The sequence below is a fragment of the Cherax quadricarinatus genome, chromosome 3 (assembly GCF_038502225.1).
Source record: "Cherax quadricarinatus isolate ZL_2023a chromosome 3, ASM3850222v1, whole genome shotgun sequence".
NCBI lineage: Eukaryota > Metazoa > Arthropoda > Malacostraca > Decapoda > Parastacidae > Cherax > Cherax quadricarinatus.
The window spans coordinates 56,073,427-56,101,272 of NC_091294.1; the positions used below are offsets into that span (position 1 = coordinate 56,073,427).

The 27,846-nt window shown below is 39.3% G+C and overlaps 1 protein-coding gene across 11 annotated transcripts in view; it reads right to left on the reverse strand.

The window, feature by feature from the left end:
• Nucleotides 1–314: 314 nt before the first annotated feature.
• Spf45 (splicing factor 45) overlaps nucleotides 315–27,846 on the reverse strand; it is a 234,094-nt gene continuing 206,562 nt past the window's right edge. For 10 of the 11 annotated variants that reach the window (XM_070091882.1, XM_070091877.1, XM_070091924.1 and 7 more), the window contains one exon: nucleotides 315–623. In XM_070091882.1, the coding sequence (XP_069947983.1) occupies nucleotides 517–623 (107 nt within the window). In that variant the 3' untranslated portion in view covers nucleotides 315–516. Of the gene's footprint in view, nucleotides 624–21,534; nucleotides 21,685–27,846 lie in introns of all 11 variants that reach the window. The other variant, XR_011392857.1, reaches the window with a different exon arrangement.

Sequence of the window (27,846 nt, forward strand, 5' to 3'; positions counted from 1 at the left end):
GGTGGGGAGACATACAGCAAGTTTTGGTCATAATTTGAAATGCCCATATTAGCAGAACACTGTAAGGTAAAATGCCATTAAGCAGGGCCCTACTGTATCTTACTTTTCATTGTTTTTTAATGCCTAGTTCAACTGCTGACTTTATGTTAGTGTAAACTTGTAATCTGGCATTTACATGTGGAAAAAATGGCATTCTGCTTTCCGGCAATGTCCACTTTCTGGCAGTAGCCTGGAACCTGACCTGCCATATAAGTGGGGACCTACTGTATTTTATTTGTATTTCATTTGCAGTTGAGGGTTTCTAAAAATAAATATTTACATTTATATTTGAATTTTATTTTTTTTCTGGATTGGTGCACTATACAGTACAATACACCAGTACAATATACAGGTACACTGTATAAGAAAAAATTGACAAAACTTAAATTTTCTTTGACATGAAATCTTTATGAAGGACTGAACTGAAAGATGATTTTATGAAATATTTAAATGTACTTAATGTTTCAGGTAAGTGAGTTAATCACAACTTTCATTAAGTTTATATGCTTTGAAGTCTTCGTGATCATAAAAACCAGCTTTAACTTGGCGTCCACCAAAGAATCTTCCATTCAGGTCAATTACAGCTGAAAATTTAAAAAGAATTATAATGCAGCAATGACAAATATTGTATCTCATTAAATATCATTCCAATTGCTTTAAACTTTATATTCATAAATAAAATGTATAGAAAATAAAAATGATTTGAGTGTGGGAACTAATAATCACATTGTGAAAAGAATCCTTAATTATCATATATTAATAATAATAATAATAATAATAATATTAATAATAATAATAATAGTAACTCTGTTTAACAAATCCACTGAATCTTCCACATTCCCATTCATACTCAAGACAGCAAGGGTCACCCCCAATCCTCAAAGGAGGTAATCCAACTGAGGTGAACAACTATAGGCCTATATCAAACTTGCCCCTGCTATCTAAAATATTTGAAAAATTAATTCACAGACAAGTCTACTCCTACTTAGTATTCCACAACATACTCAACCCTTGTCAATTTGGATTCAGACCGAAAAAAAGTACTAATGATGCAATTATACATATATATTAACACACTGGCCGATTCCCACCAAGGCAGGGTGGCCCGAAAAAAGAAAAACTTTCACCATCATTCACTCCATCACCGTCTTGCCAGAAGGGTGCTTTACACTACAGTTTTTAAACTGCAACATTAACACCCCTCCTTCAGAGTGCAGGCACTGTACTTCCCATCTCCAGGACTCAAGTCCGGCCTGCCAGTTTCCCTGAATCCCTTCATAAATGTTACTTTGAGCTAATATATTTGGCACTCCAAAAAATGAATTTCACCTGGGACTTTTCAAAGACTTATGAAAAGCTTTTGATACGGTTGACCATTACCTATTGCACCAAAAACTTGAACAATATGGGGTCAGAGGACACTCTCTCGATTACCTTAAATCTCATCTTAGCAAAAGAACTCAGTATATATACACAAATGGAGCTCAGTCCACTACACAACCAGTTCTTGTTGGAGTCCCAAAGGGGAGTGTCCTGGGCCCACTTCTCTTTCTCATTTACATCAATGACCTCCCAAATGCATCTAAACTCCTTAAACCCATTTTATTTGCAGATGCCGCTACTTGTCTTCTCTCACCTGAACCCAACCATACTAAGAGACACTGTAAATGCCAAACTATTAAAAATATCTACTTGGATGACCACTAACAAATTTACTCTCAATACACACAAAACCTATTTTATGCTATTTGGAAACAGAGCGACAAATGTACAGCTAAACATACTGATAAATAGTTCACCCATTAACCCTTTCAGGGTCGGTGCCGTACTAGTGCGGCTTGCATCCCAGGGTCGGTGCCGTACTAGTACGGCTTGCATCCCAGGGTCGGTGCCGTACTAGTACGCGTAAATTCTAGCGCCTTCAAATCAAGCAGGAAAAAGTTGGTAGGCCTACATGAGAGAGAATGGGGCTGTGTACACAGTAGGCAAAAAATCGGGACACCCGCATTGCATTGTAGGAGTGGTAATTCAGTGAGTCTCATTTAAACATTTCACAATTAATTCATTGTGTTTGGTGCTTGTTTATTAAGTGCGACTGTGAAATAAGCTACCATGGTGGCGATGGTGGATGGTGGATGGGCCAGCCAGCCGGCCAGCCAGCCAGCCAGCTAGCTAACTAGCTTGCTAGCTTGTTTACACAACCCCACGCTCCCTTCAACAGGTTTTTTATGGGCCTATAACACTCACAAAAATATGCTCTATCATTTCATAAGAAACATTTTTTTTTTTTTTTTTTTTTTTTGAAAAATTTTCAACCCTGAGAATGAGTCTGGGAGAGAGCCTGTCGACCCTGAAAGGGTTAAGGACTTGTTACCTAAAGTCTTTATGGAAGGGTATTCCTCTTCCAAACAATAAGTGCTCCCTCACTCCTCCTCTCTATCTTCCAGATGCCAGCAACAATCTTCAATAAAGGTAAGTAAAAATGTTATTTTATATGTATGTTTGTTGTGTGTATCAAAAACTATAATGTAATCTCTATAAAATGTATTGTTTTTGTGAATATTTTTGGGTTTCTGGAATGGATTAATTGTATTTCCATTATTTCTTATGGGAAATATTGGTTCGACTTTCAAACATTTCGACTTTAGAACTAGTTAAGTGAATGTATAGGAGCCTTTGAACCAAGTGAGAGAGTAATTGTGGTAGGGGACTTGAATGCTAAAGTAGGAGAAACTTTTAGAGAGGGTGTGGTAGGTAAGTTTGGGGTGCCAGGTGTAAATGATAATGGGAGCCCTTTGATTAACTTTGTATAGAAAGGGGTTTAGTTATAGGTAATACATATTTTAAGAAAAAGAGGATAAATAAGTATACACGATATGATGTAGGGCAAAATGACAGTAGTTTGTTGGATTATGTATTGGTAGATAAAAGACTGTTGAGTAGACTTCAGGATGTACATGTTTATAGAGGGGCCCCAGATATATCAGATCACTTTCTAGTTGTAGCTACACTGAGAGTAAATGGTAGATGGGATACAAGGAGAATAGAAGCATCAGGGAAGAGAGAGGTGAAGGTTTATAAACTAAAAGAGGAGGCAGTTAGGGTAAGATATAAACAGCTATTGGAGGATAGATGGGCTAATGAGAGCATAGGCAATGGGGTCGAAGAGGTATGGGGTAGGTTTAAAAATGTAGTGTTAGAGTGTTCAGCAGAAGTTTGTGGTTACAGGAAAGTGGGTGCAGGAGGGAGGAGGAGCGATTGGTGGAATGATGATGTAAAGAGAGTAGTAAGGGAGAAAAAGTTAGCATATGAGAAGTTTTTACAAAGTAGAAGTGATGCAAGGAGGGAAGAGTATATGGAGAAAAAGAGAGAAGTTAAGAGAGTGGTGAAGCAATGTAAAAAGAGAGCAAATGAGAGAGTGGGTGAGATGTTATCAACAAATTTTGTTGAAAATAAGAAAAAGTTTTGGAGTGAGATTAACACGTTAAGAAAGCCTAGAGAACAAATGGATTTGTCAGTTAAAAATAGGAGAGGAGAGTTATTAAATGGAGAGTTAGAGGTATTGGGAAGATGGAAGGAATATTTTGAGGAATTGTTAAATGTTGATGAAGATAGGGAAGCTGTGATTTCGTGTATAGGGCAAGGAGGAATAACATCTTGTAGGAGTGAGGAAGAGCCAGTTGTGAGTGTGGGGGAAGTTCGTGAGGCAGTAGGTAAAATGAAAGGGGGTAAGGCAGCCGGGATTGATGGGATAAAGATAGAAATGTTAAAAGCAGGTGGGGATATAGTTTTGGAGTGGTTGGTGCAATTATTTAATAAATGTATGGAAGAGGGTAAGGTACCTAGGGATTGGCAGAGAGCATGCATAGTTCCTTTGTATAAAGGCAAAGGGGATAAAAGAGTGCAAAAATTATAGGGGGATAAGTCTGTTGAGTGTACCTGGTAAAGTGTATGGTAGAGTTATAATTGAAAGAATTAAGAGTAAGACGGAGAATAGGATAGCAGATGAACAAGGAGGCTTTAGGAAAGGTAGGGGATGTGTGGACCAGGTATTTACAGTGAAACATATAAGTGAACAGTATTTAGATAAGGCTAAAGAGGTCTTTGTGGCATTTATGGATTTGGAAAAGGCGTATGACAGGGTGGATAGGGGGGCAATGTGGCAGATGTTGCAAGTGTATGGTGTAGGAGGTAGGTTACTGAAAGCAGTGAAGAGTTTTTACGAGGATAGTGAGGCTCAAGTTAGAGTATGTAGGAAAGAGGGAAATTTTTTCCCAGTAAAAGTAGGCCTTAGACAAGGATGTGTGATGTCACCGTGGTTGTTTAATATATTTATAGATGGGGTTGTAAGAGAAGTAAATGCGAGGGTCTTGGCAAGAGGCGTGGAGTTAAAAGATAAAGAATCACACACAAAGTGGGAGTTGTCACAGCTGCTCTTTGCTGATGACACTGTGCTCTTGGGAGATTCTGAAGAGAAGTTGCAGAGATTGGTGGATGAATTTGGTAGGGTGTGCAAAAGAAGAAAATTAAAGGTGAATACAGGAAAGAGTAAGGTTATGAGGATAACAAAAAGATTAGGTGATGAAAGATTGAATATCAGATTGGAGGGAGAGAGTATGGAGGAGGTGAACGTATTCAGATATTTGGGAGTGGACGTGTCAGCGGATGGGTCTATGAAAGATGAGGTGAATCATAGAATTGATGAGGGAAAAAGAGTGAGTGGTGCACTTAGGAGTCTGTGGAGACAAAGAACTTTGTCCTTGGAGGCAAAGAGGGGAATGTATGAGAGTATAGTTTTACCAACGCTCTTATATGGGTGTGAAGCGTGGGTGATGAATGTTGCAGCGAGGAGAAGGCTGGAGGCAGTGGAGATGTCATGTCTGAGGGCAATGTGTGGTGTGAATATAATGCAGAGAATTCATAGTTTGGAAGTTAGGAGGAGGTGCGGGATTACCAAAACTGTTGTCCAGAGGGCTGAGGAAGGGTTGTTGAGGTGGTTCGGACATGTAGAGAGAATGGAGCGAAACAGAATGACTTCAAGAGTGTATCAGTCTGTAGTGGAAGGAAGGCGGGGTAGGGGTCGGCCTAGGAAGGGTTGGAGGGAGGGGGTAAAGGAGGTTTTGTGTGCGAGGGGCTTGGACTTCCAGCAGGCATGCGTGAGCGTGTTTGATAGGAGTGAATGGAGACAAATGGTTTTTAATACTTGACGTGCTGTTGGAGTGTGAGCAAAGTAACATTTATGAAGGGATTCAGGGAAACCGGCAGGCCGGACTTGAGTCCTGGAGATGGGAAGTACAGTGCCTGCACTCTGAAGGAGGGGTGTTAATGTTGCAGTTTAAAAACTGTAGTGTAAAGCACCCTTCTGGCAAGACAGTGATGGAGTGAATGATGGTTTAAGTTTTTCTTTTTCGGGCCACCCTGCCTTGGTGGGAATCGGCCGGTGTGATAATAAAAAAAAAAAAAATAAAAAACTAGCTCCTGGAATGGATTAAGTTCAAAACTCAAGGGTCCACTGTATATGTATTATTATTATTATTATTATTATTATTATTATTATTATTATATTATTATTATACTATTATTATTATATGTATTATTATTTATTATTATATAAATAATTTGTAATTTTTATTCACACAAAAAATAGAAGATTTACTGTTATGCAGACTACTGCATTATTGTAATAGTTGTATAAATAATGTCATCCCATTCATGACTCATACTGCATACTCTTGAACATCACCAAAGAATCGAATATTCTGCTACTTTGAGCTCAATTTCAAGGTACTTTTTGTCATGAAACCAATCAAAATCATGTCTATTTTGTAATATATCTTCCATTCTATCAAATAAGACCAAAAAACAAGATTACAACCATAAAAACCATACGAAAATACCACTAAGGGGTGGCTAATGGCTGAGAAGTGAACTCTGTTATTTATGGTCCGATTTCTTTCATTTTTGGTGTATGTTAAGCATCTTTCCATCATGCATTGCCCAAGTTGCAATAAGATAGTCCGACAAACAACTGAGATCCAATTTCCTAGATCAAGAGTAAGAGCCCCTTGCCAGCGTCAAGGAACCTCCCTTGAGGCCCACTTGCATCTGGAAATTTTGCTCACGTCTGGAAGCAAAAAATCAACCGAGCGACTGCACATATCTGGAAAAACTCACACTCATAAGTAGAGGCTCCCCTGTAATTCATATTGTAAATTGTTTAAATTGTTGTATTGTAATACTACAGCCTCTCCTCACTTAGCAATATACTCATTTACTGATGACTCAGACTTATGACGGGCTCTCTGACCAGTATGCATACCTAAATACAGCCTCTCCTCACTTACCAACATACTCATTTACCGATAACTCAGAGTTATGATGGGGTCTCCAAAGAGACAGTATTTTATATCGTACGGGAACTTGGGTCACGGAAACAGGCAACGCAGTGTCTCAGCGTCAAGTATCTCAATCTCTTTCTTACAATCACTCAGTACACTAGCTTTTAAAGTCTCCAAGACAACATATTTGTACAAATTTGTACTTGACTATGTACCCCATAGTACAACATTGAAGTGCCGCAGCACTTAGAAGAGGGAAATGGAAGAAGTACAATAGAGGTTCATTGTAACGGGGTTAGTGATGGATCTCAGTATCAAGCAATCTCCAAGACTATATATTTCGTCTATAAATTTGTACTTGATTGTGCACCCCATAGTACAAGATAGAAGTGTAGCAGCACTTGGAAGAGGAAAGAGAGGAAAATGGAAGCAGTACAAAAGAAGTTCACAGTAAAGGGGTTGGCTGGTGTGTTCCTGTGTTTACATTCTCGGTCTTTCATGGCAGTTTCATTAAGAAATGATTAAACTCAGTGAACAAGGTATGTCATTGGTAATAATAATAATAATAATAATAATAATAATAATAATAAAATATAAATAACAAAATATAATTAATAATCACTCTGGGATGCTGTAATGTCATAGTATTTCATGTAGGTTTGGTAGCTAACATTTAAAGCACTCCAGAGCGATTATTATTATTATTAAACCATACCATGGGCGGGACTTGAACCCGCGGCCAGACCGCGGGTTCAAGTCACGCCAGTGGTATGGTTTGTTTGCAATCGTGTCATTACGATTTCGTGAGTCATTATTATTATTATTAGGTAGTAGGTTCGTAGACAGCAGCCACCCAGGGAAGTACAGTACTACCGTCCTGCCAGATGACTGTGAAACAGAAACCTGTAACTGTTTTACATGATGGTAGGATTGCTGGTGTCTTTTTCTGTCTCATAAACATGCTAGATAACAGGGATATCTTGCTACTCCTACTTACACTTTGGTCACACATCACAGACATGCACATGCATATATATATATATACATACATCTAGGTTTTTCTCCTTTTTCTAAATAGCTCTTGTTCTTCTTTATTTCTTCTATTGTCCATGGGGAAGTGGAAAAGAGTCTTTCCTCCGTAAGCCATGCGTGTCGTATGAGGCGACTAAAATGCCGGGAGAAATGAGCAAGTAACTCCTTCTCCTGTAAACATTTACTAAAAAAGAGAAGAAGAAAAACTTTACAAAACTGGGATGCTTAAATGTGCGTGTATGTAGTGTGGATGACAAGAAACAGATGATTGCTGATGTTATGAATGAAAAGAAGTTGTATGTCCTGGCCCTAAGCGAAACAAAGCTGAAGGGGGTAGGGGAGTTTCGGTGGGGAGAAATAAATGGGATTAAATCTGGAGTATCTGAGAGAGTTAGAGCTAAGGAAGGGGTAGCACTAATGTTGAAGGATCAGTTATGGAAGGAGAAAAAAGAATATGAATGTGTAAATTCAAGAATTATGTGGATTAAAGTAAAGGTTGGATGCAAAAAGTGGGTCATAATAAGCATGTATGCACCTGGAGAAGAGAGGAATGTAGAGGAGAGAGATTTTGGGAGATGTTAAGTGAATATATAGGAACCTTTGAACCAAGTGAGAGAGTAATTGTGGTTGGGGACCTGAATGCTAAAGTAGGAGAAACTTTTAGAGGGTGTGGTAGGTAAGTTTGGGGTGCCAGGTGTAAATGATAATGGGAGTCCTTTGATTGAACTTTGTATAGAAAGGGGTTTAGTTATAGGTAATATTTTAAGAAAAAGAGGATAAATAAGTATACAAGATATGATGTAGGGCGAAATGACAGTAGTTTGTTGGATTATGTATTGGAAGATAGAAGACTGTTGAGTAGACTTCAGGATGTACATGCTTATAGAGGGGCCACAGATATATCAGATCACTTTTTAGTTGTAGCTACACTGAGAGTAAAAGGGAGATGGGATACAAGGAGAATAGAAGCATCAGGGAAGAGAGAGGTGAAGGTTTATAAACTAAAAGAGGAGGCAGTTAGGGTAAGATATAAACAGCTATTGGAGGATATATGGATTAATGAGAGCATAGGCAATGGGGTCGAAGAGGTATGGGGTAGGTTTAAAAATGTAGTGTTAGAGTGTTCAGCAGAAGTTTGTGGTTACAGGAAAGTGGGTGCGGGAGGGAAGAGGAGCGATTGGTGGAATGATGATGTAAAGAGAGTAGTAAGGGAGAAAAAGTTAGCATATGAGAAGTTTTCACAAAGTAGAAGTGATGCAAGGAAGGAAGAGTATATGGAGAAAAAGAGAGGTTAAGAGAGTGGTGAAGCAATGTAAAAAGAGAGCAAATGAGAGAGTGGGTGAGATGTTATCAACAAATTTTCTTGAAAATACAAAAAAGTTTTGGAGTGAGATTAACAAGTTAACCCTTTAAGGGTCGACAGGCCCTCTCCGAGACTTGTTCTCAGGGTCAGCCAAATTTCAAAAAAAAAAAAAAATATTTTTTCATGTGAGAAGATAGAGAATTTTTTCCCGATCATAATGACACCAAAAGTATGAAATTTGATGAAAAACTTACAGAATTATGCTCTCACGAAGTTAGTGGTCTTGACGATGTTCATGCATCGGCAATTTTGCCCACTTTGAGCCCTATTTTCGGCCAATTCGAGTGTACTAGTCAACAAAAATAATAACTATTTCTCTAGAACTCCATTTTTCTATTGAATGAGTACAAGAAACCACCCATTTACTGATTTCAACTATCCACAGTGGTCATAATTTAGCAATTTTGCCAATTTCACACAAATTTCAAAAGATGCCAATTTCCAAATAGGGTCCAGAATAAACAAGACAGACATTCCTGGCACTAAAATAACATTTCCTCTGTTCGTTAGTCACATCCCCAGGCCCCTCTTATATTTCTTTGGCTTTCCACTTTCAATTTTTATTCTTACAAAAAATAGAAGATTTACTGTTATGCAGACTGCTGCATTAGTGTAGAAATGGTATAAGTAATATCAGTGCACTTGTGAAAGAATATCAGACTCACCAGTTGATGTGTATTGGACGCTTGGCATGATTTGTTTACTTTTGAACTTTGGTAAAAATCGAACATTTCTGCTACTTTGAGCTCAATTTCAAGGTACTTTTCATTGTAAAACCAGTCAAAATCATCTCAATTTCTGTAATATGTCTTCCATTCTATAAAATGAGACCAAGAAAACTAGAATACAACAATAAATACCATACGAAAATACAGTGAAAAGTCGCTGTTTTATTCCAAAAACATGGTCAAAGTTTTTTTTTTTTCTCATTATGCACTGTGTGCTGCAGGATTTTTGTTATACTGCGCACACTGACCACATAGACCCATTCTTTCATATGTATGCCTACCAGCTTTCTCCCACTAGATTTGAGGGCGCTAGAATTTAGGCGTACTAGTACGTCAAAAACCCTGGGTCGTAAGCCGTACTAGTACGGCCGAAACCCCCAAAGGGTTAAGGAAGCCTAGAGATCAAATGGATTTGTCAGTTAGAAATAGGAGAGGAGAGTCATTAAATGGAGAGTTAGAGGTATTGGGAAGATGGAGGGAATATTTTGAGGAATTGTTAAATGTTGATGAAGATAGGGAAGCTGTGATTTTGTGTATAGGGCAAGGAGGAATAGCATCTTGTAGGAGTGAGGAAGAGCCAGTTGTGAGTGTGGGGAAAGTTCGTGAGGCAGTAGGTAAAATGAAAGGGGGTAAAGCAGCTGGGATTGATGGGATAAAGATAGAAATGTTAAAAGCAGGTGAGGATATAGTTTTTGAGTGGTTGGTGCTATTATTTAATAAAGGTATGGAAGAGGGTAAGGTACCAAGGGATTGATAGAGAGCATGCATAGTTCCTTTGTATAAAGGCAAAGGGGACAAAAGAGAGAGTGCAAAAATTATAGGGGGATAAGTCTGTTGACTATACCTCGTAAAGTGTACGGTAGTTATTATTGAAAGAATTAAGAGTAAGACGGAGAATAGGATAGCAGATGAAAAAGGAGGTTTTAGGAAAGGGAAGGGGTGTATGGACCAGGTGTTTACAGCGAAACATGTAAGTGAACAGTATTTTGATAAGGCTAAAGAGGTTTTTGTGGCATTTATGGATTTGGAAAAGGCGTATGACAGGGGTGGATAGGGGGGCAATGTGGCAGATGTTGCAGGTGTATGGTATAGGAGGTAGGTTACTGAAAGCAGTGAAGAGTTTTTACGAGGATAGTGAGGAGCAAGTTAGAGTATGTAGGAAAGAGGGAGATTATTTCCCAGTAAAAGTAGGCCTTAGACAAGGATGTGTGATGTCACCGTGGTTGTCTAATATATTTATAGATGGGGTTGTAAGAGAAGTAAATGCGAGGGTCTTGGCAAAAGGCGTGGAGTTAAAAGATAAAGAATCACACATAAAGTGGGAGTTGTCAAAGTTGCTCTTTGCTGATAACACTGTGCTCTTGGGAGATTCTGAAGAGAAGTTGCAGAGGTTGGTGGATGAATTTGGTAGGTTATGTAAAAGAAGAAAATTAAAGGTGAATACAGGAAAGAGTAAGGTTATGAGGATAAAATGATTAGGTGATGAAAGATTGGATATCAGATTGGAGGGAGAGAGTATAGAGGAGGTGAATGTATTCAGGTATTTGGGAGTGGATGTATCAGCAGATGGATCTATGAAAGATGAGGTGAATCATAGAATTGATGAGGGGAAAAGGGTGAGCGGTGCACTTAGGAGTTTGTGGAGACAAAGAACTTTGTCCTTGGAGGCAAAGAGGGGAATGTATGAGAGTATAGTTTTACCAACGCTTTTATATGGGTGTGAAGCACAGGTGATAAATGTTGCAGCGAGGAGAAGGCTGGAGGCAGTGGAGATGTCGTGTCTGAGGGCAATGTGTGGTGTGAATATAATGCAGAGAATTCGTAGTTTGGAAGTTAGGAGGAAGTGCGAGATTGCCAAAACTTTTGTCCAGAGGGCTGAGGAAGGGTTGTTGAGGTGGTTCGGACATGTAGAGAGAATGGAGCAAAACAGAATGATTTCAAGAGTGTATCAGTCTGTAGCGGAAGGAAGGTGGGGTAGGGGTTGGCCTAGGAAAGGTTGGAGGGAGGGGGTAAAGGAGGTTTTGTGTGCGAGGGGCTTGGACTTCCAGCGGGCATGAATGAGCATGTTTGATAGGAGTGAATGGAGACAAATGGTTTTTAATACTTGACGTGCTGTTGGAGTGTGAGCAAAGTAACATTTATGAAGGGATTCAGGGAAACCGGCAGGCCAGACTTGAGTCCTGGAGATGGGAATGACAGTGCCTGCACTCTGAAGGAGGGGTGTTAATGTTGCAGTTTAAAAACTATAGCATAAAACACCCTTCTGGCAAGACAGTGATGGAGTGAATGATGGTGAAAGTTTTTCTTTTTCAGGCCACCCTGCCTTGGTGGGAATCGGCCAGTGTGTTAATAAAAAAAATTATTATTATTATTACTATTATTATTATTATTATTGTCAGCTTAATTATTACTATTATCAAATTTCTGTTTCATAAACATGCAGGATAACAGGTATATCTTGCTACTTCTACTTACACATAGGTCACACTACACAGACATGCACATGCATAAACAGTAGGGCCCCACTTATATGGCAGGTTAGGTTCCAGGCTACCGCCATAAAGCGGAAATCACCGTCAAGTGGAACACCCTTATTTTCCCCTTATAAATGCATACAAATACTAGATAATATGTTTACACTAACATATATTAAGTTAGCAATAGAACTAGGCATCAAAAAACAAAAATGTACAATACACACATAATGCACTCATTACTTACCTTAAAACATTTATAGTCTTAATCTAAGGTGAGACAAGTAGTATTTATTGTAAGAAATCAAGTGTAGTATGTATGGTTGTCACCCAGGCTACCATACCAGGCCATTCCACCTACACATAATATTCTATTACATTCAAGCATCCCAAAGCAATAAAATGCATATACAGTTTACTCATTACTTACCTTAAAATATTTATAGTCTTAATCTAGGGTGAGATGAGTAGTATTTATTGTAAGAAATCAAGTGTGGTATGTATGGTAGTCAGCCGGGTTACCATACCAGGCCATTCCACCCACACATATATTCTATGATATTTAAGAATCCCAGAGCGATTAAATGCATATACAGTTCACTCATTACTTACCTTAAAATATTTGTAGTCTTAATGTAGGGTCATGGGTGAGTAAATGAGATAAAACGAATAAAAGAGAGAGAGAGAGAGAATGGGTACATGGGGGCAGACAGGCGCAGAGTTATGTAAACAAACCAGGCGAACGTAAGTTTGGTAAACAGAGTGTACATGTCTGGTTAGTGTACAAGTTACATTGTGTACAAGTTGTCTCTACATTGATACGGTAGAATAAATAAAGAATAACACTCCCATTCTCATATAACACCATTTTTAGAAGAAATGACGCTCTGAATAAAGGCAATGGAAATAAGCCACTCTGCCTGACTTTTCTGGGTTATCCTGGTTCTCTACACATATGCTGTTATGTATGATAATATATGTAACTGTATTTGTGAATACTTGAATAAACTTACATACATACGAAAGGAATAATTTTCTACAGTTACCCCCAGTAACACATTTTCTCTTATGTTAGACTAGAGAAAATGTTATTCTAGCCGTCACTTGTACAAGTTATCTGGCTACGACATCTCATATTTATGTTCATTTATTCTATTGTTGGGTGTATTTATAATCTTTATATGTTATGTATCGTGTTTATTATATAATTTGGAAAAAATACCATGGATAGATTAATGAAAATGTGTATATTAACGTAATATACGACATTTAATGAGACTCAGTGATTATTATTATTATTTCAAATATGGCGTCATTTGTGCAAATCGTCTGGCTACCACATCTCATATTTATCTATATTTATTCTACTGTGGGGTGTATTTATCATCTTTATATGTTATGCATCATGTTTATTATATAATTTTGAAAAAATATCATAGATGGATTAATGAAAATGTGTATATTAACCCTTTGACTGTCGCGGTCGTATATATACGTTTTACGAGGTGCCGTGTTTGATGTATATATACTCATAAATTCTAGCGGCTTCAAATCAAGCAGGAGAAAGCTGGTAGGCCCACATGTGAGAGAATGGGTCTGTGTGGTCAGTGTGCACCATATAAAAAAAATCCTGGAGCACGCAGTGCATAATGAGAAAAAAAAAACTCCGACCGTTTTTTTTAATTAAAATGCCGACTTTGTGGTCTATTTTCGTATAGTATTTATGGTTGTATTCTCGTTTTCTTGGTCTCATTTGATAGAATGGAAAACATATTACAGAAATAGAGGTGATTTTGATTGATTTTACTATAAAAAGAACCTAGAAATGGAGCTCAAAGTAGGGGAAATGTTTGATTTTTGCCAATGTTCAAAAGTAAACAAATGATGCCATTGTCCAATAAATGTCCAACTAGCCATTCTAATATGCAGTCATGAATGGGTTGATGTTATTTATACAGTTATTACAGCATTGCAGTAGTCTGCATAATAGTAAGTCTAATATTTTTTGTTTGAATATAAATTCAAAATAGAAAGCAAGAGTAATATCAGAAGGGCCTGGAGACGTGACTGATGAACAAAGAAAACGTTATTTTAGAGCCAGGAATGTCTGCATTGTTCATTCTGGACCTTATATTGAAATTGTCATATTTTTTAGTTTTCGTGAAATTGGCCAAATTGCAAATTTCTGACCACATTATTAGGTAGTTGAAATCAGTAAATGGGCAGTTTTCTTGTATTCAATCGATAGAAAAAATGAAGTTCTAAAGAAATAGCTATGAGTTTGGGTGACTGGAACAATGGAATTAGCCGAAAACAGGGCTCAAAGTGGGCGAAATCGCCGATTTGTAAACAGCGCCGAGGTCGCTAACTTCGCGAGAGCATAATTCCGTCAGTTTTCCATCAAATTTCGTTTTTTTGGTGTCATTACAATCGGGAAAAGATTCTCTATCATTTCATAAGAAAAAAAATTTTTTTTTTTTTTTAAATTTTGCGACACCAGGAGACACCTCAGGATTGGGGGTTGCGACAGTCAAAGGGTTAACGTAATATACGACATTTAAATGAGACTCGGTGATTATTATTATCATTACTAATATGACATCTCGAGACATAAGACATTCTTACTGATTTTTATGTGTACCTACACGCCAGCACAGTATGTAAGTTTATTTAGGTACACGTATACGTAAGTATAATTATCAGAGTATATATAAAGAGGAGTGATTGGTGGAATGATGAAGTAAAGGGTGTGAAAAAAGAGAAAAAGGTAGCTTATGAGAGGTTTTTACAAAGCAGAAGTGTTATAAGAAGAGCAGAGTATATGGAGAGTAAACGAAAGGTAAAGAGAGTGGTGAGAGAGTGCAAAAGGAGAGCAGATGATAGAGTGGGAGAGACACTGTCAAGAAATTTTAATGAAAATAAGAAAAAATTTTGGAGTGAGTTAAACAAGTTAAGAAAGCCTAGGGAAATTATGGATTTGTCATTTAAAAACAGAGTAGGGGAGTTAGTAGATGGGGAGATGGAGGTATTAGGTAGATGGTGAGAATATTTTGAGGAACTTTTAAATGTTAAGGAAGAAAGAGAGGCAGTAATTTCATGCACTGGTCAGGGAGGTATACCATCTTTTAGGAGTGAAGAAGAGCAGAATGTAAGTGTGGGGGAGGTACGTGAGGCATTACGTAGAATGAAAGGGGGTAAAGCAGCTGGAACTGATGGGATCATGACAGAAATGATAAAAGCAGGGGGGGATATAGTGTTGGAGTGGTTGGTACTTTTGTTTAATAAATGTATGAAAGAGGGGAAGGTACCTAGGGATTGGCGGAGAGCATGTATAGTCCCTTTATATAAAGGGAAAGGGGACAAAAGACACTAAAAATTATAAAGGAATAAGTTTACTGATTATACCAGGAAAAGTGTACGATAGGGTTATAATTGAAAGAATTAGAGGTAAGACAGAATGTAGGATTGCGGATGAGCAAGGAGGTTTCAGAGTGGGTAGGGGATGTGTAGATCAAGTGTTTACATTGAAGCATATATGTGAACAGCATTTAGATAAAGGTAGGGAAGTTTTTATTGCATTTATGGATTTAGAAAAGGCATATGATAGAGTGGATAGAGGAGCAATGTGGCAGATGTTGCAAGTATATGGAATAGGTGGTAAGTTATTAAATGCTGTAAAGAGTTTTTATGAGAATAGTGAGGCTCAGGTTAGGGAGTGTAGAAGAGAGGGAGACTACTTCCCGGTAAAAGTAGGTCTTAGACAGGGATGTGTAATGTCACCATGGTTGTTTAATACATATATTTATAGATGGGGTTGTAAAGGAAGTAAATGCTAGGGTGTTCAGGAGAGGGGTGGGATTAAATTTTGGGGAATCAAATTCAAAATGGGAATTGACACAGTTACTTTTTGCTGATGATACTGTGCTTATGGGAGATTCTAAAGAAAAATTGCAAAGGTTAGTGGATGAGTTTGGGAATGTGTGTAAAGGTAGAAAGTTGAAAGTGAACATAGAAAAGAGTAAGGTGATGAGGGTATCAAATGATTTAGATAAAGAAAAATTGGATATCAAATTGGGGAGGAGGAGTATGGAAGAAGTGAATGTTTTCAGATACTTGGGAGTTGACGTGTCGGCGGATGGATTTATGAAGGATGAGGTTAATCATAGAATTGATGAGGGAAAAAAGGTGAGTGGTGCGTTGAGGTATATGTGGAGTCAAAAAACGTTATCTATGGAGGCAAAGAAGGGAATGTATGAAAGTACAGTAGTACCAACACTCTTATATGGGTGTGAAGCTTGGGTGGTAAATGCAGCAGCGAGGAGACGGTTGGAGGCAGTGGAGATGTCCTGTTTAAGGGCAATGTGTGGTGTAAATTTTTTTTTTTTTTTTTTTTTTCAACAAGTCGGCCGTTTCCCACCGAGGCAGGGTGACCCAAAAAAAAAGAAAGAAAATCCCCAAAAAGAAAATACTTTCATCATCATTCAACACTTTCAGCACACTCGCACATTATCACTGTTTTTGCAGAGGTGCTCAGAATACAACAGTCCAGAAGCATACACATATAAAGACACACAACATATCCCTCCAAACTGCCAATATCCCAAACCCCTCCCTTAAAGTGCAGGCATTGTACTTCCCATTTCCAGGACTCAAGTCCGACTATATGAAAATAACCGGTTTCCCTGAATCCCTTCACTAAATATTACCCTGCTCACACTCCAACAGATCGTCAGGTCCCAAGTACCATTCGTCTCCATTCACTCCTATCTAACACGCTCACGCACGCTTGCTGGAAGTCCAAGCCCCTCGCCCACAAAACTTCCTTTACCCCCTCTCTCCAACCCCTTCGAGGACGACCCCTACCCCGCCTTCCTTCCCCTACAGATTTATATATTTTCCATGTCATTCTACTTTGATCCATTCTCTCTAAATGACCAAACCACCTCAACAACCCCTCTTCTGCCCTCTGACTAATACTTTTATTAACTCCACACCTTCTCCTAAATTCCACACTCCGAATTTTCTGCATAATATTTACACTACACATTGCCCTTAAACAGGACATCTCCACTGCCTCCAACCGTCTCCTCGCTGCTGCATTTACCACCCAAGCTTCACACCCATATAAGAGTGTTGGTATTACTATACTTTCATACATTCCCTTCTTTGCCTCCATAGATAACGTTTTTTGACTCCACATATACCTCAACGCACCACTCACCTTTTTTCCCTCATCAATTCTATGATTAACCTCATCCTTCATAAATCCATCCGCCGACACGTCAACTCCCAAGTATATGAAAACATTCACTTCTTCCATACTCCTCCTCCCCAATTTGATATCCAATTTTTCTTTATCTAAATCATTTGACACCCTCATCACCTTACTCTTTTCTATGTTCACTTTCAACTTTCTACCTTTACACACATTCCCAAACTCATCCACTAACCTTTGCAATTTTTCTTTAGAATCTCCCATAAGCACAGTATCATCAGCAAAAAGTAACTGTGTCAATTCCCATTTTGAATTTGATTCCCCAAAATTTAATCCCACCCCTCTCCTGAACACCCTAGCATTTACTTCCTTTACAACCCCATCTATAAATATATTAAACAACCATGGTGACATTACACATCCCTGTCTAAGACCTACTTTTACCGGGAAGTAGTCTCCCTCTCTTCTACACACCCTAACCTGAGCCTCACTATCCTCATAAAAACTCTTTACAGCATTTAATAACTTACCACCTATTCCATATACTTGCAACATCTGCCACATTGCTCCTCTATCCACTCTATCATATGCCTTTTCTAAATCCATAAGAACATAAGAACATAAGAACATAAGAACGAAGGAACACTGCAGAAGGCCTACTGGCCCATGCGAGGCAGGTCCAAGTCTCCCACCGGCTTAAGCCAATGCACCCAACCTAGTCAGGTCAGGTCACACTGACTTAAGGGAGGAACACGGCAACCGACCTGGTAGCACAAGCTATCAGGTCTAACTCACACCCACCCACATCTACTCATGTATTTATCCAACCTATTTTTAAAGCTACACAACGTTCTGGCCTCTATAACGGTACTTGGGAGTTTGTTCCACTCATCCACAACTCTATTACCAAACCAGTACTTTCCTATATCCCTCCTGAATCTGAATTTTTCCAACTTAAAACCATTGCTGCGAGTCCTGTCTAGGCTAGATATTTTCAGCACACTATTTACATCCCCTTTATTTATTCCTGTCTTCCATTTATACACCTCAATCATATCCCCCCTAATTCTACGTCTTTCTAGAGAGTGCAGTTTCAGGGCCCTTAGTCTATCCTCATAGGGAAGGTTTCTGATACATGGGATCATCTTTGTCATCCTCCTTTGTACATTTTCCAGAGAATTTATATCCATTCTGTAATACGGTGACCAAAACTGTGCAGCATAATCTAAATGAGGCCTAACCAAGGATGTATAGAGTTGAAGAACAACCTGAGGACTCCTATTATTTATGCTTCTTGATATGAAGCCAAGGATTCTATTAGCTTTATTGCGAACACTTATGCACTGTTGTCTTGGTTTCAGATTACTGCTAACCAGAACTCCTAAATCTTTTTCGCAATCCGTAATATTAAGATCTACATTATTTAGTTTATATGTGGCATGGTTATTGTCCTGTCCAACATTTAGAACTTTGCATTTGTCTATATTAAACTGCATCTGCCACTTCTCCGACCACTGCATCAGTCTATTCAAATCTTCCTGGAGTGCTCGAATGTCCTCGTCAGAATGAATTCGACGGCCTATTTTGGTGTCATCGGCAAACTTGCCGATGTCGCTCTTTATGCCCTCATCTATGTCGTTTATGTAGATTGTGAACAGCAGGGGGCCCAACACTGACCCCTGTGGAACACCGCTCGTGACGCTTCCCCACTCTGATTTCTCCTCATTTATGCAAACTCTCTGCTGCCTATTTGTCAACCATGCCTCTATCCAGGAAAAAATTTCTCCTCCTATTCCATGTGCTTTAATTTTCCTCAATAGTCTCTGATGTGGGACCCTGTCAAAAGCCTTACTGAAGTCCATATACACAATATCATATTCATTACCATGATCTACCTCCTCAAATACCTTAGTGAAAAAAGTTAATAAATTCGTAAGGCAGGAACGCCCCTTTGTAAAACCATGCTGAGATTCGTTGATTAATTTATGCTTTTCAAGGTGGCTACGAACTGCCTCGGCAATTATTGATTCCATAAATTTTCCCACTATGGAGGTTAGGCTTATTGGTCTATAGTTCGAAGCTAAGGACCTGTCACCTGTTTTGAAAATAGGTATCACATTTGCCATTTTCCACTTATCTGGCACCATGCCAGTTTGTAGTGATATGTTGAAAAGATTAGCCAAAGGCGTGCTAAGCTCCTCTTTACATTCCTTTAGAACCCTTGCATACAGTTCATCAGGGCCTGGGGATTTGTTAGGTTTTAATTTATCTATTTGCCTAAGGACCATGTCACTTGTGACCCTAATAGTGCACAGTTTATTATCGTCCTGTTCTACATAATTTATCATTACTGGAATATCGCTGGTATCCTCCTGTGTAAAAACTGAGAGGAAGTATGTGTTAAAAATTCTACACATTTCCTTATCACTGTCAGTGAGCTGACCCGAGGAACTTTTGAGTGGGCCTATCTTGTCCCTGATCTTACTTCTGTATACCTGAAAGAATCCTTTTGGGTTAGTCTTCGATTCTCTTGCAACTTTAACCTCATAATCTCTATTTGCTTTTCTAATTCCCTTTTTTATTTCTCTCTTTAACTGAATATATCGATTTCTTAATTGCCCCTCTCCTCTTTTGATTTGCCTATATATGCCTCTCTTTTGACCAATCAGATATTTTAATCTATTGTTCATCCATTTAGGATCATTTTTGTTTGATCTGATTTCCCTATTTGGAACATAATTTGACTGAGCAGCTAGAACTATGCCCTGGAAAGCATCATATCGGCAACCATCACCACCTACCTGACCCCTAGTCAGGTCATTCCAGTTCAGCCCACCTAAGTAATTTTTCAGTCCTATGAAATCAGCCAAGCGAAAGTCAGGGACGGAGACTTGATTGCCATTATTAGGGGAATTCCATGATATGTTAAAACTGAGTGATTTGTGATCACTCTCCCCAAGCTCATCATTAACCTCAAGATTATTAATTAGTGTTTCCCTACTGGCAAGAACCAAGTCAAGGAGGTTATTTCCCCTAGTTGGCTCTGTCACAAACTGTTTTAAAAAACAATCCTGGATCGTATCAAGAAAGTCACCCGACTCTAAATTTCCTGTCAAATTGCTCCAGTCAATCTGTCTATAGTTGAAATCTCCCATTAGCACAACATTTTCGTATGTAGATGCCTTACGAATTTCGTCCCATAGAAGTTTACTGCACTCCCTATCAAGATTTGGGGCCCTGTAAATCACACCCAAAATTAGTTTTTCTCGGCCCTCGAGAAGCTGTAACCAAACAGATTCAGTGGCTGACGCTTCTAATTTAATATCTTGTCTAACACAACAATTTAAATTGTCTCTGACATACATCGCTACTCCACCACCTTTCCTGTTGACCCTGTCAGTGTGGAATAATTTATAGCCTTGTATGTGACATTCAGAGGGCATCTCTCTATCTTTCAGATTGAGCCAGGTCTCTGTTATAGCAATAATATCTATGTTTCCTGCACTTGCAATTAATCTTAGCTCATCTATCTTATTTTTAACACTCCTGCTATTAGTATAGTAAACCTTAAGGGAGCTAGTCCCTTGCTGCCCTCTGCTGTCCCCCTTTGTTTGCTGACCTGTTCTATTGTCTTTATTTATAACTTCATGCTGAATGCCTTTTATACATTTACTGTTTCCAACCCTAGTGTTGCAACCTGCTTGTTTCCCACACACACCCATACCTCTATCTTCCATCAGTTTAAAATCATAGGCATTTCACCAATGGCCTTCTCAATCGAGTCTGCAAGTGCTACCACCCCTGCCCCAGAGAGATGTACCCCATCCCTTGCATACATATCATGTTTGCCATAAAAGTTGTTCCAGTTGTCAATGAATGGGATTGCAAGTTCCTTGCAGTATCTGTCTAGCCAGCAATTTACACCAATTGCCCTAGACAACCATTCATTTCCTACTCCCCTTCTAGGCAAGATGCTACATATGATTGGGATCCCTCCCTTAGACTTAATGAAATCTATAGCTGACCTGTACTTATCTAGCAGCTCTTCTCTCCTACCCTTCTCAATATCATTTCCACCAGCACTGAGACAGATAATGGGCTTGTTTCCATTACCTGACATGATATTATCCAGCCTGTTGACAATGTCCCCAACACCAGCTCCAGGGAAGCACACTCTATCTCTCATCTTCTTATTCCTATTACAAAAAGCACGGTCAACATATCTTACCTGAGAGTCACCAACCACAAGAATGCGCTTACCTTCATTAGCAGGGGCAGTAGTACCCTTACCTTCACTGGCCACTGAAGTACATTCATCCTGGAGAACAGAGAAGCGATTTCCTACCTTCAGATCTTCACTCTTAACTTTCCTTACTCTGATGCGCCTCCCATTACTGTGAACAACTCGCCACTTGTAGCAGGTGCTGGGCTGCACCTCACTGCTGGTAGCCGTTGCTACCTCCCCACCTACAGCCTCCTCACAGTGAGAGACAGACTGCAATAAAAACTTCCCTACCTTTATCTAAATACTGTTCACATATATGCTTCAATGTAAACACTTGATCTACACATCCCCTACCCACTCTGAAACCTCCTTGCTCATCTGCAATCCTCCATTCTGTCTTACCTCTAATTCTTTCAATTATAACCCTACCGTACACTTTTCCTGGTATACTCAGTAAGCTTATTCCTCTATAATTTTTACAGTCTCTTTTGTCCCCTTTCCCTTTATATAAAGGGACTATACATGCTCTCCGCCAATCCCTAGGTACCTTCCCCTCTTTCATACATTTATTAAACAGAAGTACCAACCACTCCAACACTTTATCCCCCCCTGCTTTTAACATTTCTGTCATTATCCCATCAGTTCCAGCTGCTTTACCCCCTTTCATTTTACGTAATGCCTCATGTACCTCCCCCACACTTACATTCTGCTCTTCTTCACTCCTAAAAGATGGTATACCTCCCTGACCAGTGCATGAAATTACTGCCTCTGTTTCTTCCTTAACATTTAAAAGTTCCTCAAAATATTCTCGCCATCTACCTAATACCTCCATCTCCCCATCTACTAACTCCCCTACTCTGTTTTTAACTGACAAATCCATATTTTCCCTAGGCTTTCTTAACTTGTTTAACTCACTCCAAATTTTTTTCTTATTTTCATTAAAATTTCTTGACAGTGCCTCTCCCACTCTATCATCTGCTCTCCTTTTGCATTCTCTCACCACTCTCTTTACCTTTCTTTTACTCTCCATATACTCTGCTCTTCTTATAACACTTCTGCTTTGTAAAAACCTCTCATAAGCTACCTTTTTCTCTTTTATCACACCCTTTACTTCATCATTCCACCAATCACTCCTCTTTCCTCCTGCCCCCACCCTCCTATAACCACAAACTTCTGCCCCACATTCTAATACTGCATTTTTAAAACTATTCCAACCCTCCTCAACCCCCCCCACTACTCATCTTTGCACTAGCCCACCTTTCTGCCAATAGTCGCTTATATCTCACCCGAACTTCCTCCTCCCTTAGTTTATACACTTTCACCTCCCTCTTACTTGTTGTTGCCACCTTCCTCTTTTCCCATCTACCTCTTACTCTAACTGTAGCTACAACTAAATAATGATCCGATATATCAGTTGCCCCTCTATAAACATGTACATCCTGGAGCCTACCCATCAACCTTTTATCCACCAATACATAATCTAATAAACTACTTTCATTACGTGCTACATCATTCCTTGTATATTTATTTATCCTCTTTTTCATAAAATATGTATTACTTATTACCAAATTTCTTTCTACACATAGCTCAATTAAAGGCTCCCCATTTACATTTACCCCTGGCACCCCAAATTTACCTACTACTCCCTCCATAACATTTTTACCCACTTTAGCATTGAAATCCCCAACCACCATTACTCTCACGCTTGATTCAAAACTCCCCACGCATTCACTCAACATTTCCCAAAATCTCTCTCTCTCCTCTACACTTCTCTCTTCTCCAGGTGCATACACGCTTATTATAACCCACTTTTCACATCCAATCTTTATTTTACTCCACATAATCCTTGAATTAATACATTTATAGTCCCTCTTTTCCTGCCAGAGCTTATCCTTCAACATTATTGCTACTCCTTCTTTAGCTCTAACTCTATTTGAAACCCCTGACCTAATCCCATTTATTCCTCTCCACTGAAACTCTCCCACCCCCTTCAGCTCTGTTTCACTTAAAGCCAGGACATCCAGCTTCTTCTCATTCATAACATCCACAATCATCTCTTTCTTATCATCTGCACAACATCCACGCACATTCAGACTTCCCACTTTGACAATTTTCTTCTTCTTATTCTTTTTAGTAATCTTTACAGGAAAAGGGGTTACTAGCCCATTGTTCCCGGCATTTTAGTTGACTTTTACAACACGCATGGCTTACGGAGGAAAGATTCTTATTCCACTTCCCCATGGATATAAAAGGAAAATTAATAAGACCAAGAACTATTAAGATAAAATCAAAGAAAACTCAGATGAGTGTGTATAAATAAATGTGTACATGTATGTGTAGTGTGACCTAAGTGTAAGTAGAAGTAGCAAGACATGCCTGTAATCTTGCATATTTATGAGACAGACAAAAGACATCAGCAATCCTACCACCATGTAAAACAATCACAGGCTTTCGTTTTACACTCACTTGGCAGGACGGTAGTACCTCCCTGGGTGGTTGCTGTCTACCAACCTAGTGTAAATATTATGCAGAAAATTCATAGTGTGGAAATTAGGAAAAGGTGTGGAGTTAATAAAAGTATTAGTCAGAGGGCAGAAGAGGGGTTGTTGAGGTGGTTTGGTCATTTAGAGAGAATGGATCAAAGTAGAATGACATGGAAAGCATATAAATCTATAGGGGAAGGAAGGCGGGGTAGGGGTCGTCCTCGAAAGGGTTGGAGAGAGGGGGTAAAGGAGGTTTTGTGGGCAAGGGGCTTGGACTTCCAGCAAGCGTGCGTGAGCGTGTTAGATAGGGGTGAATGGAGACGAATGGTACTTGGGACCTGACGATCTGTTGGAGTGTGAGCAGGGTAATATTTAGTGAAGGGATTCAGGGAAACCGGTTATTTTCATAAAGTCGGACTTGAGTCCTGGAAATAGGAAGTACAATGCCTGCACTTTAAAGGAGGGGTTTGGGATATTGGCAGTTTGGAGGGATATGTTGTGTATCTTTATATGCGTATGCTTCTAAACTGTTGTATTCTGAGCACCTCTGCAAAAACAGTGATAATGTGTGAGTGTGGTGAAAGTGTTGAATGATGATGAAAGTATTTTCTTTTTGGGGATTTTCTTTCTGTTTTGGGTCACCCTGCCTCGGTGGGAGACGGCAGACTTGTTGAAAAAAAAAAATATAAAATATGAAATAACTTTTAAAAACACTTGAAATTTTGGAGTTTCCAGACATAATGCAGAGAACTAGTGCTTACAGATCACACAGAGAATGTAAACCAACTGGGTGGGGCGCAGTGACCGTATTAGAAAGTCAGGTGGGGGGAGCCGTATAGCGAATTTTGGTCATAATTTGAAATGACCATATTAGCAGAATGCCGTAAAGCGAAACGCCGTAAAGCGGGGCCCTACTGTACTATATACATACACACCTCAATGTTTTTTCTTCTCTTTCTTAATGGCTCTTGTTCTTCTTTATTTCCTCTACTGTCCATGGGGAAGTAGAAAAGAATCTTTCCTACGTAAGCCATGCATGTCGTATGAGGCAAGTAAAATGCCAGGAGCAATGGCCTAGTAACCCCTTCTCCTGTATATATTTACTAAAAAGGAGAAGAAGAAAAACTTTACAAAACTGGGATGCTTGACCGTGCATGGATGTAGTGCTGATAATAAGAAATAGATGACTGCTAATGTTAAGAGTGAAAAGAAGCTGTATATCCTGGCCCTGAGAGAAACAAAGCTGAACGGTGTAGGCGAGTTTCAGTGGGGAGAAATAAATGGGATTAAGTCAGGAGTAGCTGAGAGAGTTAGAGCTAAGGAAGGGGTAGCACTAATGTTGAAGGATCAGTTATGGAAGAAGAGGGAATATAAATGTGTAAATTCAAGGATTATGTGGATTCAAGTAAGGGTCAGATGCGAAAAGTGGGTCATGATAAGCGTGTATGCACCTGGAGAAGAGAGGAGTGTAGAGGAGAGAGAGAGATTTTGGGAGGTTACCTGGAGGTTATTCCGGGGATCAACGCCCCCGCGGCCCGGTCCATGACCAGGCCTCCCGATGGATCAGGGCCTGATCAACTAGGCTGTTACTGCTGGCCGCACGCAGTCCGACGTACGAGCCACAGCCCGGCTGATCCGGCACTGACTTTAGGTATCTGTCCAGCTCTCTCTTGAAGGCAGCCAGGGGTTTATTGGCAATTCCCCTAATGCTTGATGGGAGGCTGTTGAACAGTTTTGGGCCCCGGACACTTATGGTGTTTTCTCTTAGTGTACCAATGGCGCCCCTACTTTTTATTGGCGGCATTTTGCATCGCCTGCCCAGTCTTTTACTTTCGTAGGGAGTGATTTCTGTGTGCAGATTTGGGACCATTCCTTCCAAGATTTTCCAAGTGTAGATTATGATATATCTCTCCCTCCTGCGTTCCAACGAGTACAAGTCAAGTCAAGTGAATGTATAAGAACCTTAGAACCAAGTGAGAGAGTAATTGAGGTAGGGGACCTAAATGCTAAAGTAAGAGAAACATTTAGAGAGGGTGTGGAAGGTAAGTTTGGGGTGCCATGTGTAAATGATAATGGGAGCTCTTTGAGTGAACTTTGTATAGAAAGGGTTTTAGTTATAGGTAATACATATTTTAAGAAAAAAAGGATAAATATGTATACAAGATATGATGTAGGGCATAATGACAGTAGTTTGCTGGACAACGTATTGGTAGATAAAAGACTGTTGAGAAGACTTCAGGATGTACATGTTTATAGAAGAGTAAAAGGTAGCTGGGATACAAGGAAAATAGAAGCAGCAAGTAAGAGAGAGGTGAAGGTTTATAAACTAAAAGAGGAGGCAGTTAGGGTAAGATATAAATAACTATTGGAGGATAGATGGGTTAGTGAGAGTATAGGTAACGGGGACGAAGATGTTTGGGGTAGGATTAAGTATGTAGTGTTAGAGTGCTCAGCAGAAGTTTGTAGTTACAAGAAAGAGGGTGCGGAAGGGAAGAAGAGCGATTGGTGGAATGATGATGTGAAGATAAGGGAGAAAAAGTTAGCATATGAGAGGTTTTTACAAAGTAGAAGTGATGCAAGGAGGGAAGAGTATATGGAGAGAAAAGAGAGAGGTTAAGAGAGTGGTGAAGCAATGTAAAAAGAGTAAACGAGAGAGTGGATGAGATGTTATTAACAAACTTTGTTGAAAATATGAAAAAGTTTTGTAGTGAGATTAATAAGTTGAGGAAGCCTAGGGAACAAATGGATTTGACAGTTAAAAATAGGAGAGGAGGGTTATTAAATGGAGAGTTAGAGGTATCGGAAAGATGGAGGGAATATTTTGAGGAACTGTTAAACGTTAATGAAGACAGGGAAGCTGTGATTTCATATATAGGGCTAGGAGGAATAACATCTTGTAGGAGTGAGGAAGAGCCAGTTTTGAGTGTGGGGGAAGTTCGTGAGGAAGTAGGTAGAATGAAAAGGGGTAAGGCAGCTTGGATTGATGGGATAAAGATAGAAATGTTAAAAGCAGGTGGGGATATAGTTTTGGAGTGGTTGGTGTTATTACAGTGGACCCCCGCATAACGATTACCTCCGAATGCGACCAATTATGTTAGTGTATTTATGTAAGTGCGTTTGTACGTGTATGTTTGGGGGTCTGAAATGGACTAATCTACTTCACAATATTCCTTATGTGAATAAATTCGGTCAGTACTGGCACCTGAACATACTTATGGAGTGAAAAAATATCGTTAACCGGGGGTCCACTGTATTAATTAAGTGTATGTAAGAGGGTAAGGTACCTAGGGATTGGCAGAGAGCATGCATAATTCCTTTGTATAAAGGCAAAGGGGACAAAAAAAAAAATGCAAAAATTATAGGGGAATAAGTCTGTTGAGTATACTTGGTAAAGTGTATGGTGGAGACATTATCGAAAGAATTAAGAGTACGACCGAGAGTAAGATAGCAGATGAACAAGGAGGATTTAGGAAAGGTAGGGGGTGTGTGGACTAGGTGTTTACAGTGAAACATAAAGGTGAACAGTATTTAGATAAGGCTAAAGAGGTTTTTGTGGCATTTATGGATTTGGAAACGGGATATGACAGGGTGGATAGGGATGCAATGTGGAAGATGTTGCAGGTGTATGGAATAAGAGGTAGGTAACTGAAAGCAGTGAAGAGTTTTTACGAGGATAATGAGGCTCAGGTAGTAGGTTGGAAGATGTTGCAGGTGTATGGAATAAGAGGTAGGTAACTGAAAGCAGTGAAGAGTTTTTACGAGGATAATGAGGCTCAGGTAGTAGGTTGGTAGACAGCAACCACCCAGGGAAGTACTACCGTCCTGCCAGATGACTGTGAAACAAAAACCTGTAACTGTTTTGCATGATGGTAGGATTGCTGGTTTCTTTTTCTGTCTCATAAACACGCTAGATAACAGGGATATCTTGCTACTCCTACTTACACTTTGG